Source organism: Citrus clementina, unplaced genomic scaffold (assembly GCF_000493195.1).
Source record: "Citrus clementina cultivar Clemenules unplaced genomic scaffold, Citrus_clementina_v1.0 scaffold_1, whole genome shotgun sequence".
NCBI classification, from domain to species: Eukaryota; Viridiplantae; Streptophyta; class Magnoliopsida; order Sapindales; family Rutaceae; genus Citrus; species Citrus x clementina.
In genome coordinates this window covers 24,096,461-24,109,587 of record NW_006263303.1, presented here as the reverse complement: position 1 = coordinate 24,109,587, position 13,127 = coordinate 24,096,461, and the positions used below count along the sequence as shown (strand labels likewise).

The 13,127-nt window shown below is 36.8% G+C and overlaps 2 protein-coding genes across 2 annotated transcripts; both read right to left on the bottom strand.

The window, feature by feature from the left end:
* Positions 1-62: 62 nt before the first annotated feature.
* LOC18054721 (subtilisin-like protease SBT5.4) lies at positions 63-626 on the bottom strand. Its single transcript, XM_024177902.1, has 2 exons — positions 497-626; positions 63-304 (listed from the first exon to the last, which is right to left on the bottom strand). Exons 1-2 carry the CDS (start codon positions 591-593, stop codon positions 63-65), a joined length of 339 nt encoding a protein of 112 aa, XP_024033670.1. The 5' UTR covers positions 594-626.
* A 3,030-nt stretch (positions 627-3,656) lies between these two features.
* On the bottom strand, positions 3,657-10,156 carry LOC18054720 (subtilisin-like protease SBT5.3). The gene is made up of 14 exons (XM_024177901.1): positions 10,061-10,156; positions 9,750-9,824; positions 9,586-9,649; positions 9,270-9,460; positions 7,811-7,920; positions 7,597-7,694; positions 7,077-7,241; positions 6,735-6,843; positions 5,470-6,046; positions 5,293-5,384; positions 4,900-5,118; positions 4,668-4,782; positions 4,353-4,566; positions 3,657-4,255 (listed from the first exon to the last, which is right to left on the bottom strand). The coding sequence occupies exons 1-14, from the start codon at positions 10,154-10,156 to the stop codon at positions 3,699-3,701; spliced, it is 2,682 nt and encodes an 893-aa protein (XP_024033669.1). The 3' UTR covers positions 3,657-3,698.
* Positions 10,157-13,127: the final 2,971 nt, after the last annotated feature.

The following is a 13,127-nucleotide window of genomic DNA, read 5'->3' as shown; positions in this document are numbered from 1 at the left end:
ATACGGTGACCGAACCATTGAAGTCAGGAATAGCAATTGAAGGGCAGTTGAAGCCGGCCATGTCAAATGATTTCGGGCACGGGTACTTTCTGGGTACTTTCTGGATTTACGAATCTCTCTACCATGCTTTCCCTGCAGTGACGGTTGGAAAGGTACCCCGAGTAATCATACAAACTCAATTCATAGACCGGGCCAGGATCCATTGCACTGTTAGGACTTAGAGGCCCTGAACCATATTCTAATGGGGTTGCCTTGGTCCCATTGAATTCCAAAATTGGACTGTTTCTCGTATCTCTTGGAGTTGCTGCGAAGGAAATAATCGTTCAGTCAAGAGCAAGACATTGATTTATGTCCAAAAGAATAAATATGAGTCACATTCAAGTCTGGACATTCAGATTTTCCAACTATAATCAGAGTTGTACAATGCCGTGTAACTTTAATTCTAGTTCGAAAATCTGAATGACTGGACCTGAGCACCATTAGAATAACTATATACCTGTTGTCATGATTGCGGACCGAATGGCCGCCGGACCCCAATCTGGATGAAGGGTTTTGATAAGGCCAGCAGCACCGGCTACGTGGGGGGATGCCATGGAAGTACCTTGGTCTGTGTTGTAAGGAATCCGGCGAGTATCACCTCGATGATTGCCTGGGCCTATGGTTTAAGAATAGGCTGCGATTACCCTAACTCCCGTTGCAATCACATTAGGCTGAAACAAACAATGACATTAAAACAAATTCAATAATTATCTGATGAAACAAGCAATAATATTAAAAAAATTTAATTATTATCTGATGATATATACAGGATAACAAAGCCTAGGTTTGCATGGTTAACTGTGCCATTAATACAAGCATTAGCAGTATTGGATTGCAAAGAATAACAAAGCTTCAGAATTTACAGCTCAATAAAGTAGTATGGGTACTCACGCATCTTCAGCAGTTGCATTGGCGAGTCTGGCATCTTCTCCGCTGACCAGTTCATAAAAATTTTGAGATACCGCGCCTTTAGGCGTAAGGCTTGCTCGCTGGAGTTGCTTATTGTTTCCAAGTGTAACATAACTAGTGAACTCTCTCTATCCACACCCACGGTGAGCAACCACGGGGCAAGATTATCTACTGTTCCCCGATCTGGTCCTTCAATGCCGGCGCATACAACGGTAAGAATCCCATGCACCATAGCATGAAACGAACCAATTACAATGCCATTGTCAAAGTACTCTTTAGGTTCCTCAACATATATCGCATTGTTATTATATCAACACCGTCGTGTATTGCGTCCGCAAAGGCATGTATCATGTCTTCATCACAGCACGTAGCTCTTCCGTTTTCGCCCGGCCAGCAAACTTTATAACCAGCCGCCCACTTACATCTGAGACGAAGTTACCAGCGGCGGTTGATAAACTGTGTGAGCGATGGCCGTCCATGTCTCTAGCGGTGGAAAATTCGGTCGTCATAACCTGAATAACCTGAGTCAATGCCCCCGATAATAACGTCTTCACCAAATCTCCCCTTCTTCCAAGCTGAATCTAAAGGAATCACGTTATCTTTCTCTAACGGTCTAACCCAAGAAAGCTCCATGATCGTGTTGTTTGCGTTGCTCTAGGTTTATTCAAGAAAACTGATACAACATCCGGGTGTTCTGATTCGAAAACCAAAAATAATTAACATTTTCAAAAATCGAACAAAAGAAGAAGAGAGAATCAATTGCTTAATTACTTGCTAGCTGTTGTGCATGTTCTTCCTCGAGGTCTGCAGCAAAGCCATTAATGTATCACGTGTAGGAGGAAGAAATAATTCAGAAGAAAAAAAAAATGGTCTTTACGAGGAAGTAACACAAAGTGCTTTTCAAAAAAAGAAAAAGAAAAAAACTGAAGAGGTCACTTCTGATCAAGGACATTAAACCTATGTAACCAAAGAATAATGCTACTGAAATTCTAATAGTACAAAAGAAATTGACATGCAATGTTTTATTGTTGGCACATGTACATTTCGAATTTATTATCCATCAATATCAATATGTATTGATTTTACAATTAACAAAAAATGACATGTCACTTTATAAATCAATTCAAATATAAATTATATATTCCAGCAATATAGATTAATTGTTACCTCGAGGTAAAAAAAGATTGTTAGCTTGGTATAAATACTCAGCTCGTTCCTCGTTTCTGTTTAAATGAAAATGATTCCTCGGATCTAAACATTTTCTCTGCTGCTTTCTTATTCACTTTATTTTTAGTGCCAAACAATCTTTATCAAATTATTTGGACGTCTATGCATGGCTCCCTCAAGACTTATTTATAAAAAATACTTAAAATTCCATATGAACTTTTTTTAATTAATACATACTTAAAAAATTAAAATTCTATACATGGGTCCGGAAAGATCCGTGGTCCCTCAACTCTACAGAAGTTTATTGTTTATACACAAATTTTCAGTTTTTGAATGTGGTTTATCTATGATACTCAAGATTAAGGGCCCGTTTGGGATTGATTTAGGTGGTTTAAAAGTGATTTTGAAAATCTAAAAGTTAATTTTAGTATTTGGTAAAAAAAAATCAAAATCACTTTTGTCAAAATCAGCCCATCCTACAGCTGATTTTGAAAAGCAGTGAAGGAGTAGCTTTTAGATTCTGATTTTGAGAATCAATTTTATCATTTAATACAATTTCATAATTATCCTTAAAATTATTACCTAAACCCAAAATTATCCTTATTCAAATTGGAAACAAAATAAATATTTTAATAAATTTGTATTATAATTCATCAATATAAATTTATTACTATCAATTTGTTGGTCGAATTATTATTAAATTTGTTTCACTATATTATTAATTTAATTATCAATTGTTTTAAGATAAAAAATAAAAAAGTAAAATCAATATATTATAAATTTTATTTTTAATAAAAATTATTATAATACACAATTAAAAATATTATATGTACATGTTTTTATATGTATAAATAAATTTTATCTTATATTATGTATATTTTAGTTATTTTATTTTCTCTTAACAGTTTAACAATAAAATTTACCAAACGTCCATAATTGCTTTCAAAACTCACAGTACTTCTTAAAACAAAATCTACCAAACACTTAACTGATTCTTTTCACAGCTGATTATTTCTACAGCACAGCTAACATCAATTATTTTAAAAGCTACAGCATTCCCAAACTGGCCCTAAATTGGGTTGATAACATAGATATGTAGTAATACTAAGTTAATGAATTTTCTGTCCTAAGCACATTTTCTCCTCTCTTTCCTATCTTCTCTCTTCACTTTCCAAGCTATCTCTCTTCCTCTCTCTCAACGTTTTTTTTGTTTATTTATTTTTTTAAAGAAAAGTCTAGCCAAAATTATTATTTTTTTTTTTTAAGATTGACAATAATTCTTCATTAATAAAGGATAAGGCTCATTATACTTTCCTATTAGCATACTATTCTGGTGACTATATAAAATTCAAGAAAAAGAACATAAGTCCTCAAAAGATAATCCAGTGATCATTGGACAATTTTGATAAAAGTAGCAGATTAAGGTGTCAAATTAACCCAAAAAAAAAAATGATGTTTAATTTGAGGTGGAAGAAGGTAGGATGCATGCTAACTTAAAAAAAAATAAAAATTATACGAATCTTTCATTTCAATTTGCTCGCCTAATTAAGTGTCATTAGTCATTACAAGCTCGACGCATCATTCTATTTACTCTTCTGCTTCAATGCAATAGGACTTCTTACACGGTGAGTACCATCTGACCATATCAATTCTCCAAAAACATAATCATTGGTCGCATTAGGCTTTGCGTTTTGTGCAAGAGTAAATGTGATCTTAAATGTCTTCTCTTCGTTGACATGGGTGAAGGTCAAGCTGCCAGGCTCAACATCAGTAGAGATTCCGGGTATTTCCTTGACTTGTGCCTTGTACGTGCCCGGTGTACCAACATTCTTAAGTTTTCGTGTCACAGTGACCGAGCCTGCAAGTTCAGGAATTGCAATTGACGGATAGTTGAAGTTTGCCAGCTCGAATGACTTGGGGCAGGGGTGCTTAGCAGGATCTACCACAAATTTCTTCACAACGTCTTCTTTGTAACCACGGTTACAGAGATAGCCCAAGTAATCATCCAAAGTCAAATCATAAACGAGGCCAGGATCCAATGCACTGTTCGGATCCACATGCCCTGAACCATATGCAAATGCCGTTGCCTCTTTGCCATTGAATTCCGAAATTGGTTTGTTATTTGCATCTGTCGCTCTAGCTGCAAATGAAACAAATTCATTAATTAATGTAGTGCACGCAATCAATTGTATAATACATAAACACGATTTATGCTGAAAAAAGAAATTAATAGATACCTGTGGTCATGATTGCAGATTTAATTGCTGCAGGGCTCCAATCAGGATGGACAGTTTTGATAAGGCCAGCAATACCAGCAACAATGGGAGTTGACATTGAAGTGCCATCCATTGCAGTGAAGGCAAAACGGCGATTATCACGAGCATAGCCAGTCGGTCCTCTTTCTGATGTGTAGGCTGCAACTATGTTAACTCCTGGTGCAATCACATCAGGCTGAAATGGAAAATTAGAATTTTTCAGAATTATGTTTTGAAGTAGTAAATATAATGAGAAGCCAAAAGAATATAAATTTTTGATTCCTTTTGTAAATTAACCTTGATAATGGATGGATCGATCCTGTTGGGTCCCCTAGATGAAAAGGAAGCCACTGCTGGTGACGGCTCTATAGCGAATTCTGTCTGAGCATCGGTCATGAATGCCTTCGCGTCTCTGTTTGATTAAATTTGTAAACAATACGATCATGATCAATCGCTGCTTGTAAAATTAAACTTTCCAAGAACAAACACTATTTGTAAGCAAATACGAAATTAATAAAATATAGCTTACTTTGTAGATTTAATATAGTCCAATACCGCTTCAAAATCCTTGATTTTCAATTTTGTAACAGGAAGGAAGCCATAACTAGCTGAGAATGTCCCACTTGCCCCAGTAATCATCGCAACAGCACCTTTTTTAGCAGCCTCGTAGCCCTTTTCTTCATGAAGGCATACCAATATGCGTCCTTGAACCTTCTTCCGATCAAGTGTTCCAGGCTTGCATGATCTACTGCACAAGTTAAAGATTATTAAGAACATAATTAATTACATTTTTCTTTCTTTTTTCTTTTATTTAATATAATGCAAAATGCTTAGATCCGGACGCCCAAGCGAACTTTTATAAAATTCCGCTTTTGCATCTGAACATGACTCTATATCATTACTCCAGGTGCACGGTACTCACGCATCTTTATCAGTTGCATTTGCCATCCTGGCGTCTTCTCCAGAGATCAATGGATAGGATTTTCGTGGCATGTCTACAGAAAGGCTTGCTCCCTGGCAAAGTTGATTAACGATCAATAAGTGTGATGAACATGTATTTTGTAGATTTATTATCTTTTAGAAGAAATTCAAGTAATACCCTAAGGCGCTTGTTGTTGCCAAGGGTAATATAACCAGCAAACTCTCTATCCATAGTGCTAGCACCAACGGTCAACATCCATGGTGCCATGTTATTAATTGTTTGTGGCTCCGGTCCTCCATTGCCTGAGGCTGCAACAGTAAGAACGCCATTCATAGTCGCATGAAAGGCGCCGATTACGACCCCATCGGATAAAAAATCAGCAATATTGTCGTACCCGAGTGATACGGTTATTATGTCAACACCATCGTGTATTGCATCATCAAAGGCTTCAATGGTATCTTGCTCCATGCAATCATTTCCATGTGCAGCATTGTGGTCGTCTTCACTGTACCAGCATACTTTATAAGAAGCTACACGGGCTCTAGGGGATCCTCCTTTTGCCGTTCCATACCTGTGATTGCAAAAAGCACCGACATATTGAACAAAGTTACCAGCGGCTGCTGATAAAGTGTGGGTGCCATGGCCATCCAGGTCTCGACCGGTTTTTAATTTTGGAGGTATATCAAATGCCGGGTTTCTTTTGGTTGCAGCTGAAATGAGACCTTTGTTGTAATGCCTTATTCCTATCAGCTTCCTGACAGCGATAAACCAAATTAAGTGTACCATAACATGATAAAAGACATCGCTCCAAAAGTATTATTGCTCCTCTTTCGTTCAGTCTTTTTCACGTTTATACTTAACCAGTCATGAAAATATTCGTATACATAGCAAAAGTGAATGAAAAGCAAAAGATACCCCTGGAGCATAGCCAAACTTTCTTCCATTGGAATAATTAAAAAGAAAAAGGAATAAAACGAAGAATCTAGATCATTTAGGACCCATTTGGAATGGATGCACTTTGACATGATCTTAACTTAATAGTGAAATGAAAGAGTTGAAGTGTTTAGTGTAAAGATTTTGTCATAGCTTTAGGTTGTGTTCAGTATTGAGATGCTATAACTTAAAAATTATAATTGTTGTGAAAAATAAAATGAAATAAAAGTTAATAGCGTGTAGTAAATATGATTTTTAAATAATAATTTTTTAAAAATAGTAAAGATATAATAGGTTTTCATCAAAGTGGTGGATCAAATTGTCTTACCTTTCAAGTCACAGCAACTAATGTTTATTAAATACTTTAGTAAAATATCTTAAAAGTTAATACAAACAGGATGTTAGATTTGTTCCACCAATAATGTGTTTTTTAAAATTATCCAAATCTTTTGGTAAACTTAATCTAATTTCATTTTAAGAAAGTGGGAGAAATTGTAACAAGTAATGACCTATTGCATTCGACTCCATAGTGGTCGTCGTTCTGACAGGTTCCACGCCACTTTGAAGGAATAGGACCCATCTCTTCATCGCTAAAGCTCTCTGATTCCGGGCAAATCCCTTCCAATATAATTTTAAAGAAATATAAAATCATAATATGCCAAACATTTTAATAACTAAAATTAAACAAAAATAGGTAGATTTGCATATCATTCGCCAAAAATGTTGTGCTTAATTAGACATGCACTCAGCAAATAAAGTATACCGAGAACCAAAGCATTAATTATTGTGTAAAAGTAAAATTGATCGAAGTCATATGAAAAATTGAAGGGATAAGCTAGAAACTTGATTACCTGAATCGATACCTCCAATAATTACATCTTCACCAAACCTTGCTTTCTCCCATGTTGAGTTTGAAGGAATTACATTATCTTTCTCTAGTCCAAGAAAATTCCACGCCCCCGTTGTGAGCTTTTTTGTAGGTTTATTCAAGAAAACTGATACAACTTCTGGGTGATCTGCTTGAACAAAAGAAATATATATATATAGTCATAGTCTCATAGACTCATTAACCATATCCATTAATGGGCAAGCAGAAGAGGAACTCGGGTTTTTGGTTGAGCAACAGCAAGAGCTAAAATGAATAAACAAGAAACTTGAGCAGCTCAGAATACAGAATCTATTAACTAAAGGGGTTAATATATAAACTTTTTTTTGGAAGCCTAAATTTCATTACGAGCATTACCCTTTTTTTTGTTTTGGGGGGGAAGGGAGGGGGGGGGGGTGTCTGGTGGTGCGGGTCCAGACTCCTAGGCGACAACATAGTTCCCTCATAATGAAAAATGCTCGTAAGAAAAAACTTGAGTTGCTTACTTGCAAGTTGTTGTGCATGTTCCTCTTCAAGGTCTGCAGCAAAGCCATTGATATGTCGCCTATAGGAGGAAGAGATCAATTCTCTTGCCTCATCACGGCTGAGTCAATTAAAAATAGTTAAAATAAAAATAGTTAATAACGATAATTAAGGAGCAAATATGAAAATAATTAAAAGAACAGTTTCAAATTAAAGCTAGCCCTTTAATTTAATTACCTTCCTATGATTGATCCTAGAAATTCGTGGTGATAATTTTCTGCCCGATCAAGATCAGCCAATGTAGGATTTGGACCATGTGAATGTGCTCCTAAATACACAATATACGACTGCGGGATTCATGAAAAATGAAATTCAATATTAAATTAATGACGCTGCACCTGAATTAATGTAAAAGCTAGAGATTCAAAAAGAAAAAAAAAATGCTTGCCTGTTTGGCGGCAAGTGCCGGTGTGTGAAAGCCAAAGAAAAGGGAGAATTGTAGCAGCAGAAAGCAGAAATTTGAAACCCTCATTGTCTCTCCTTTAAAATGTTTAATTTTTCTTTTTCTCCGTAGAGATTTTCATAAGCCATTTGCTTCCCCCAGGTTATATATATTATACTAATTTTGCCTATTTTTGAGCCAGGTTATAACATCCAAATAAGAGTCGGGAGTTGAGACACACCACAAAAAACGAGGTCTAAAATATCGGACGACAGCTAGAAGAAATGAGTCGCAACTAAAAGTAACTCTAAAATGTTCTCAATTTTATAACAAAATTTATTTATTTCTGTACATAGAACTCACACCACAAGTTTTGATTCAACAACAATATATCATAATACTTCATAACAAAATTGTTCTTTCTCAAACAGAATGCGATCTTTCACATTGCAGCCAGCAACAGAGATTGAGGTTCCATTCGGTGTTTTAGTTTGCAGTGCTACTGTTTAAAAGCCATAATTATGTTGAAAATAAAAGTTGATAAATGATAAATATGTTTAGCAAATTTAACTTTTAGTTTATATTTTTTGGAAAGATATTTTTTTCTAATATTACATTAGAGACAATACAAATATTGATAAATTAACGAGTCATTCTTTGCTTACTCTATTCGGATATCCTAACTAATGTGTCACTAATAGACTTAATAATTAAATATCACTTAATTCAATAAAATAGTGACACATTATTTGCTATATCAGTTGAGATACAAATCAAGTATCCTAACTAAGTAAACATAGCATTATTGTATCATTGTAAATTAATATAGGTTTTTCATCAAATAATTGTACGCTAAAATTACATGAACAGTTTACAATTGTTTATTAAACGACTTATAATTATAACTTAAAAGCCACCCGCGCGCCCCTGCTAGACAATAATATATATATATATATATATTTTTTTTTTGAAAAGAAACTTCTATTAATTCAGAGGAGATAATAGATACATGATTTGTAGAGGGTATGAATCCTTCCATACAACAGTTTCACATTTCTCTAATGCTAATTTAGCTAGAGAATGGGCAATGGCATTGCAAGATCTATGTGTATACACACAACTAACATGATCGAAGCTTTCTTTCAATTTTTGAATTTCCAACACTACCCAATAGACCTCGGATCTGCTGCCCTGTCTGTTGTTTACTAAATTAACTACTTCTTGCGAATTTGACTCCAAAATGACCTTTTTCACCTGCGCATCTCTTGCCACCTGCAAGCCCCATTCCATAGCTTCTGCCTCAGCATAAGCTATACTGCCATGGAATTTTGAAACCTTGATCGCAGCTGCTGTCACTTGCCCCGTTTCATCTCTAATCACAGCCCCCAACCCAGCAAGATTCTTTTCTGAGTTGGTAGCGGCATCAGTGTTGATCTTAACAAAACCTTCTTGAGGGGGAAGCAGCGCTCAAGAGCGGATTGGCTAAAGGAAGGTGCAAGAATACAAAGTTTTTTCACAACAAGGCGTCGGCGAGGAAGAAGAAAAACAGAATATGGGGGATAGAGGACACCTCGGGAAGATGGACTGAGAAACCAAAGGAGATAGAGCAGGAATTTTGCAGCTATTTCAACAATCTGTTCGCAACAACTCAACCAAGTCAAGAGCAAATCTCAGCAGCAATGGAAGGCATGACCTCGAGAGTATCGAAAGATATGAATGAGATGTTAGAGAAACCTTTTTCAGCTGAGGAAGTGATGGATGCTCTGAGCCAAATGTGCCCAACCAAGGCTCCGGGTCCGGATGGATTGCCTGCAATCTTTTACCAAAAGCATTGGCAAATGGTCAAAGATGGAGTCCTAGCTACTTGCCTGCACATACTTAATTCACAAGGCTCGGTAACTCCTATCAACCATACATATATTGCATTGATTCCAAAAGTTAGGAAGCCTAGAAAAGTCACAGAGTTTAGGCCTATAAGCTTGTGTAATGTTATCTATAGGATTGTTGCTAAATCAATTGCTAATAGGTTTAAACAAATTTTGCACAAAATCATCTCCCCAACGCAAAGTGCGTTTATCCCTCATAGGCTGATAACTGACAACATTATAGTTGGTTATGAATGTCTTCACAAAATAAGACATTGTAAGAGCAAAAGAAAGGGTTTGGTGGCATTAAAGCTTGATGTGAGCAAAGCATATGACAGATTGGAGTGGAGCTTTCTTGAGCAAATTATGAAACGCCTAGGCTTTTCCCATCAATGGATTAGTCTAATAATGAGGTGTATTAGTTCAGTATCCTTTTCGGTTATCATTAATGGATCGGTTAGGGGCTTTATCAAACCTCAAAGAGGGTTAAGGCAAGGCTGTCCCCTCTCCCCGTATTTGTTTATTACTTGTGCAGAGGCATTTTCCTCCCTGTTGCAGCAAGCTGAGCAGCAAAGACTTATTCATGGATTGTCATTTGGAAAAGAGTTGAAGATCTCGCATCTATTATTTGCGGATGACAGTCTTGTTTTTTGCAGAGCTTCAGTTGCCGATTGCACAAAGCTGAAGATGATCTTGGACTGTTACTCTATGGCATCTGGGCAAATTTTTAACTTCGAGAAATCCTCTTTCTTTCTTAGTGGCAATGTCCAGCAAGCACAAGCTACTGCAATTGGAAACATATTTCATCTCAACATTGTGTCCAGGCATGAAAATTACCTAGGCCTTCCTGCTATGGTTGGGAGAAAGAGAAGTGGCTTCTTCAATGACATCAAGCTGAAAGTTCTTAACAAAATCTCAAGTTGGCAGCATAAATTTTTCTCATGTGGGGGTAAGGAGGTGTTGATTAAAGCAGCTGTGCAAGCCATTCCAGCCTTCGCTATGAGTGTGTTTAAGATTCCATTGGGGATTTGTGAAGATATCCAAAGAATAGTGGCCAACTTCTGGTGGGGATCCAACATGGAACGACGAAGTATTCACTGGTCGAAATGGGAGAAAATGAGTCAGGCCAAGTGCAAGAGGGGCGTGGGATTTCGGGATTATGCAAGCTTCAACCAAGCTCTATTAGCGAAGCAAGGCTGGAGAATTCAGCAATGCCCCGATTCTTTGGTGGCCAGGGTTCTGCAAGCGCGGTACTTCCACTCATCCATTTTTTTGAATGCGAAGCTTGGCTCTAATCCTTCATATATTTGGAGGAGTATTTTGTGGGGAAGACAAATCATTTGTGCGGGCTCTAGATGGAGAATTGGAAATGGTCAAGATGTCCATATTCACAAGGCTAACTGGATTCCAAAACCTGTTACTTTCAAGCCTGTGATTAAACCAACAATGCCTAGTGAGGCTCTAGTTTCTGAATTAATCAATGGTGAGAACTGTTGGGATGAGGAGCTGATTTACAGGCATTTTGATAACATGGATGCTGATGTTATAACTCAAATTCCGCTACCGAGAAGATCAAGGGAGGATGAACTCATTTGGCATTATGGAAAGAGTGGCCAATATACTGTCAAAAGCGGTTACCAGACAGCTCTGAAAATTAGATTTCCAGCCATGCCTTCAAGCTCGGAGCCTTCGAAAAATGAGTGGAATATCATTTGGTCTCTTGCTTTGCCGCAGAAGATCAGAATTTTTATGTGGAGGGCAGCCAAAAACTTACTTCCTTCAGCTGAGAATTTATGGAAGAGGAAGATTGTCCAAGAGCCTACCTGCCAGCGTTGTAAAATGGGAATAGAGGATGTGTGTCATGCCTTAGTTGATTGTAAAGCAGCCAAGAAGGTTTGGAGACTATCCTTTTTTGATAATGATATTCAAGCAGCCCCTGGGCAGGATATTTTGAGCTTGTTGCATGGCATGAAAAGATTGAGAAGCAAAGCTGATGTAGACTTGTTTGCCGCGATTCTCTGGGCAATGTGGAATGCAAGGAACCAATGGCTGTTCAAAGGCAAGCGAGAGAACCCCCAATCTGTTGTGGCTGAAGCTGAAGCTGTAATGGAGGCTTATAAGAGAGTGCAGCCTTCAGCTGATGTAAGCTATGGAAAGCAGCAGCAAGTGGCTAGACAATAATATTGAGTAGCTTAAAACTTACCAACTCATTTTCAATTTTATCCGCGCACACATTTTTCATTTTGAAAGTCGCACAGACGCTTAAAACCACCTATTCTATCACCGATGATTAAATCACAAAATATTGAACAATTATTAAAGACCTTCAGGTCTCAATTTTCGTTTGCAAATAATGAACCACTAGTTAATGCATTCTCTTGAGAGAGATTTTTTTTGAAATATAAAAAATAAAAATGAGTATATGAAACGCAATGAGTGTATCAAAGTTTTTGTTGTGATGGGGAAGCATCATGTGCTGTGGTCTGATACTGCTTGTGTGCAAATGCAGAACCAATATGCACCAAATATTTACAGAAAAATAAAGGACACAAGAATGTTACATGGTTTGGTAATAAAGCCTACGTCCACGGACAAGAAAGAATAACCGTTTTACTAACAATTAATAGAGTACAAATTTGAATAACGAAACTTCACTTTTCAAATGTCCAAACACACCCAGTACTCTCATACACTCTTGAAGGAAATATTTTTTTCAAGACACACATTCTCTCACATCTCTACAAATAATCCAATAGACTACCTTAGGAAACGCTCTCCCATACTTTATAAGAGCTCACTTGCAGAAACTCCCTCTCTCTGGACTTTCTCATAGAGAAATCTCTCTGCAGTACTCCCTCATAAAGCTCATCACCTAAGTTCTCACATTTTGAAAATTTGGGATGCTATCAAATGGAAAATTGATTCTCTATTTATAGCCAAAATGGTTGCACTGTTCCTTTGTCAAATTGTCAATTAATTCAACAACTAAATTCTTCAAAATAGATAAATGCATGCACGTAGCTCCAACTCCTCCAAATAGTCAATTTTTGGTGGCCATCGAATGGCGCAATGCATGTGGCCTTTTGACTTTTCAACAGTTTTAAAGAAAATAAATATATGATGTGTGTGGATTATGGACCCGTACGTGTTAACCAAAACATGATATTCTGCATAATAAATGGCTATGTACAGCAGTTCAATGTCATGCCCTCATTATTCGGTTTTGTTTAATTATGTGGATTCTTTC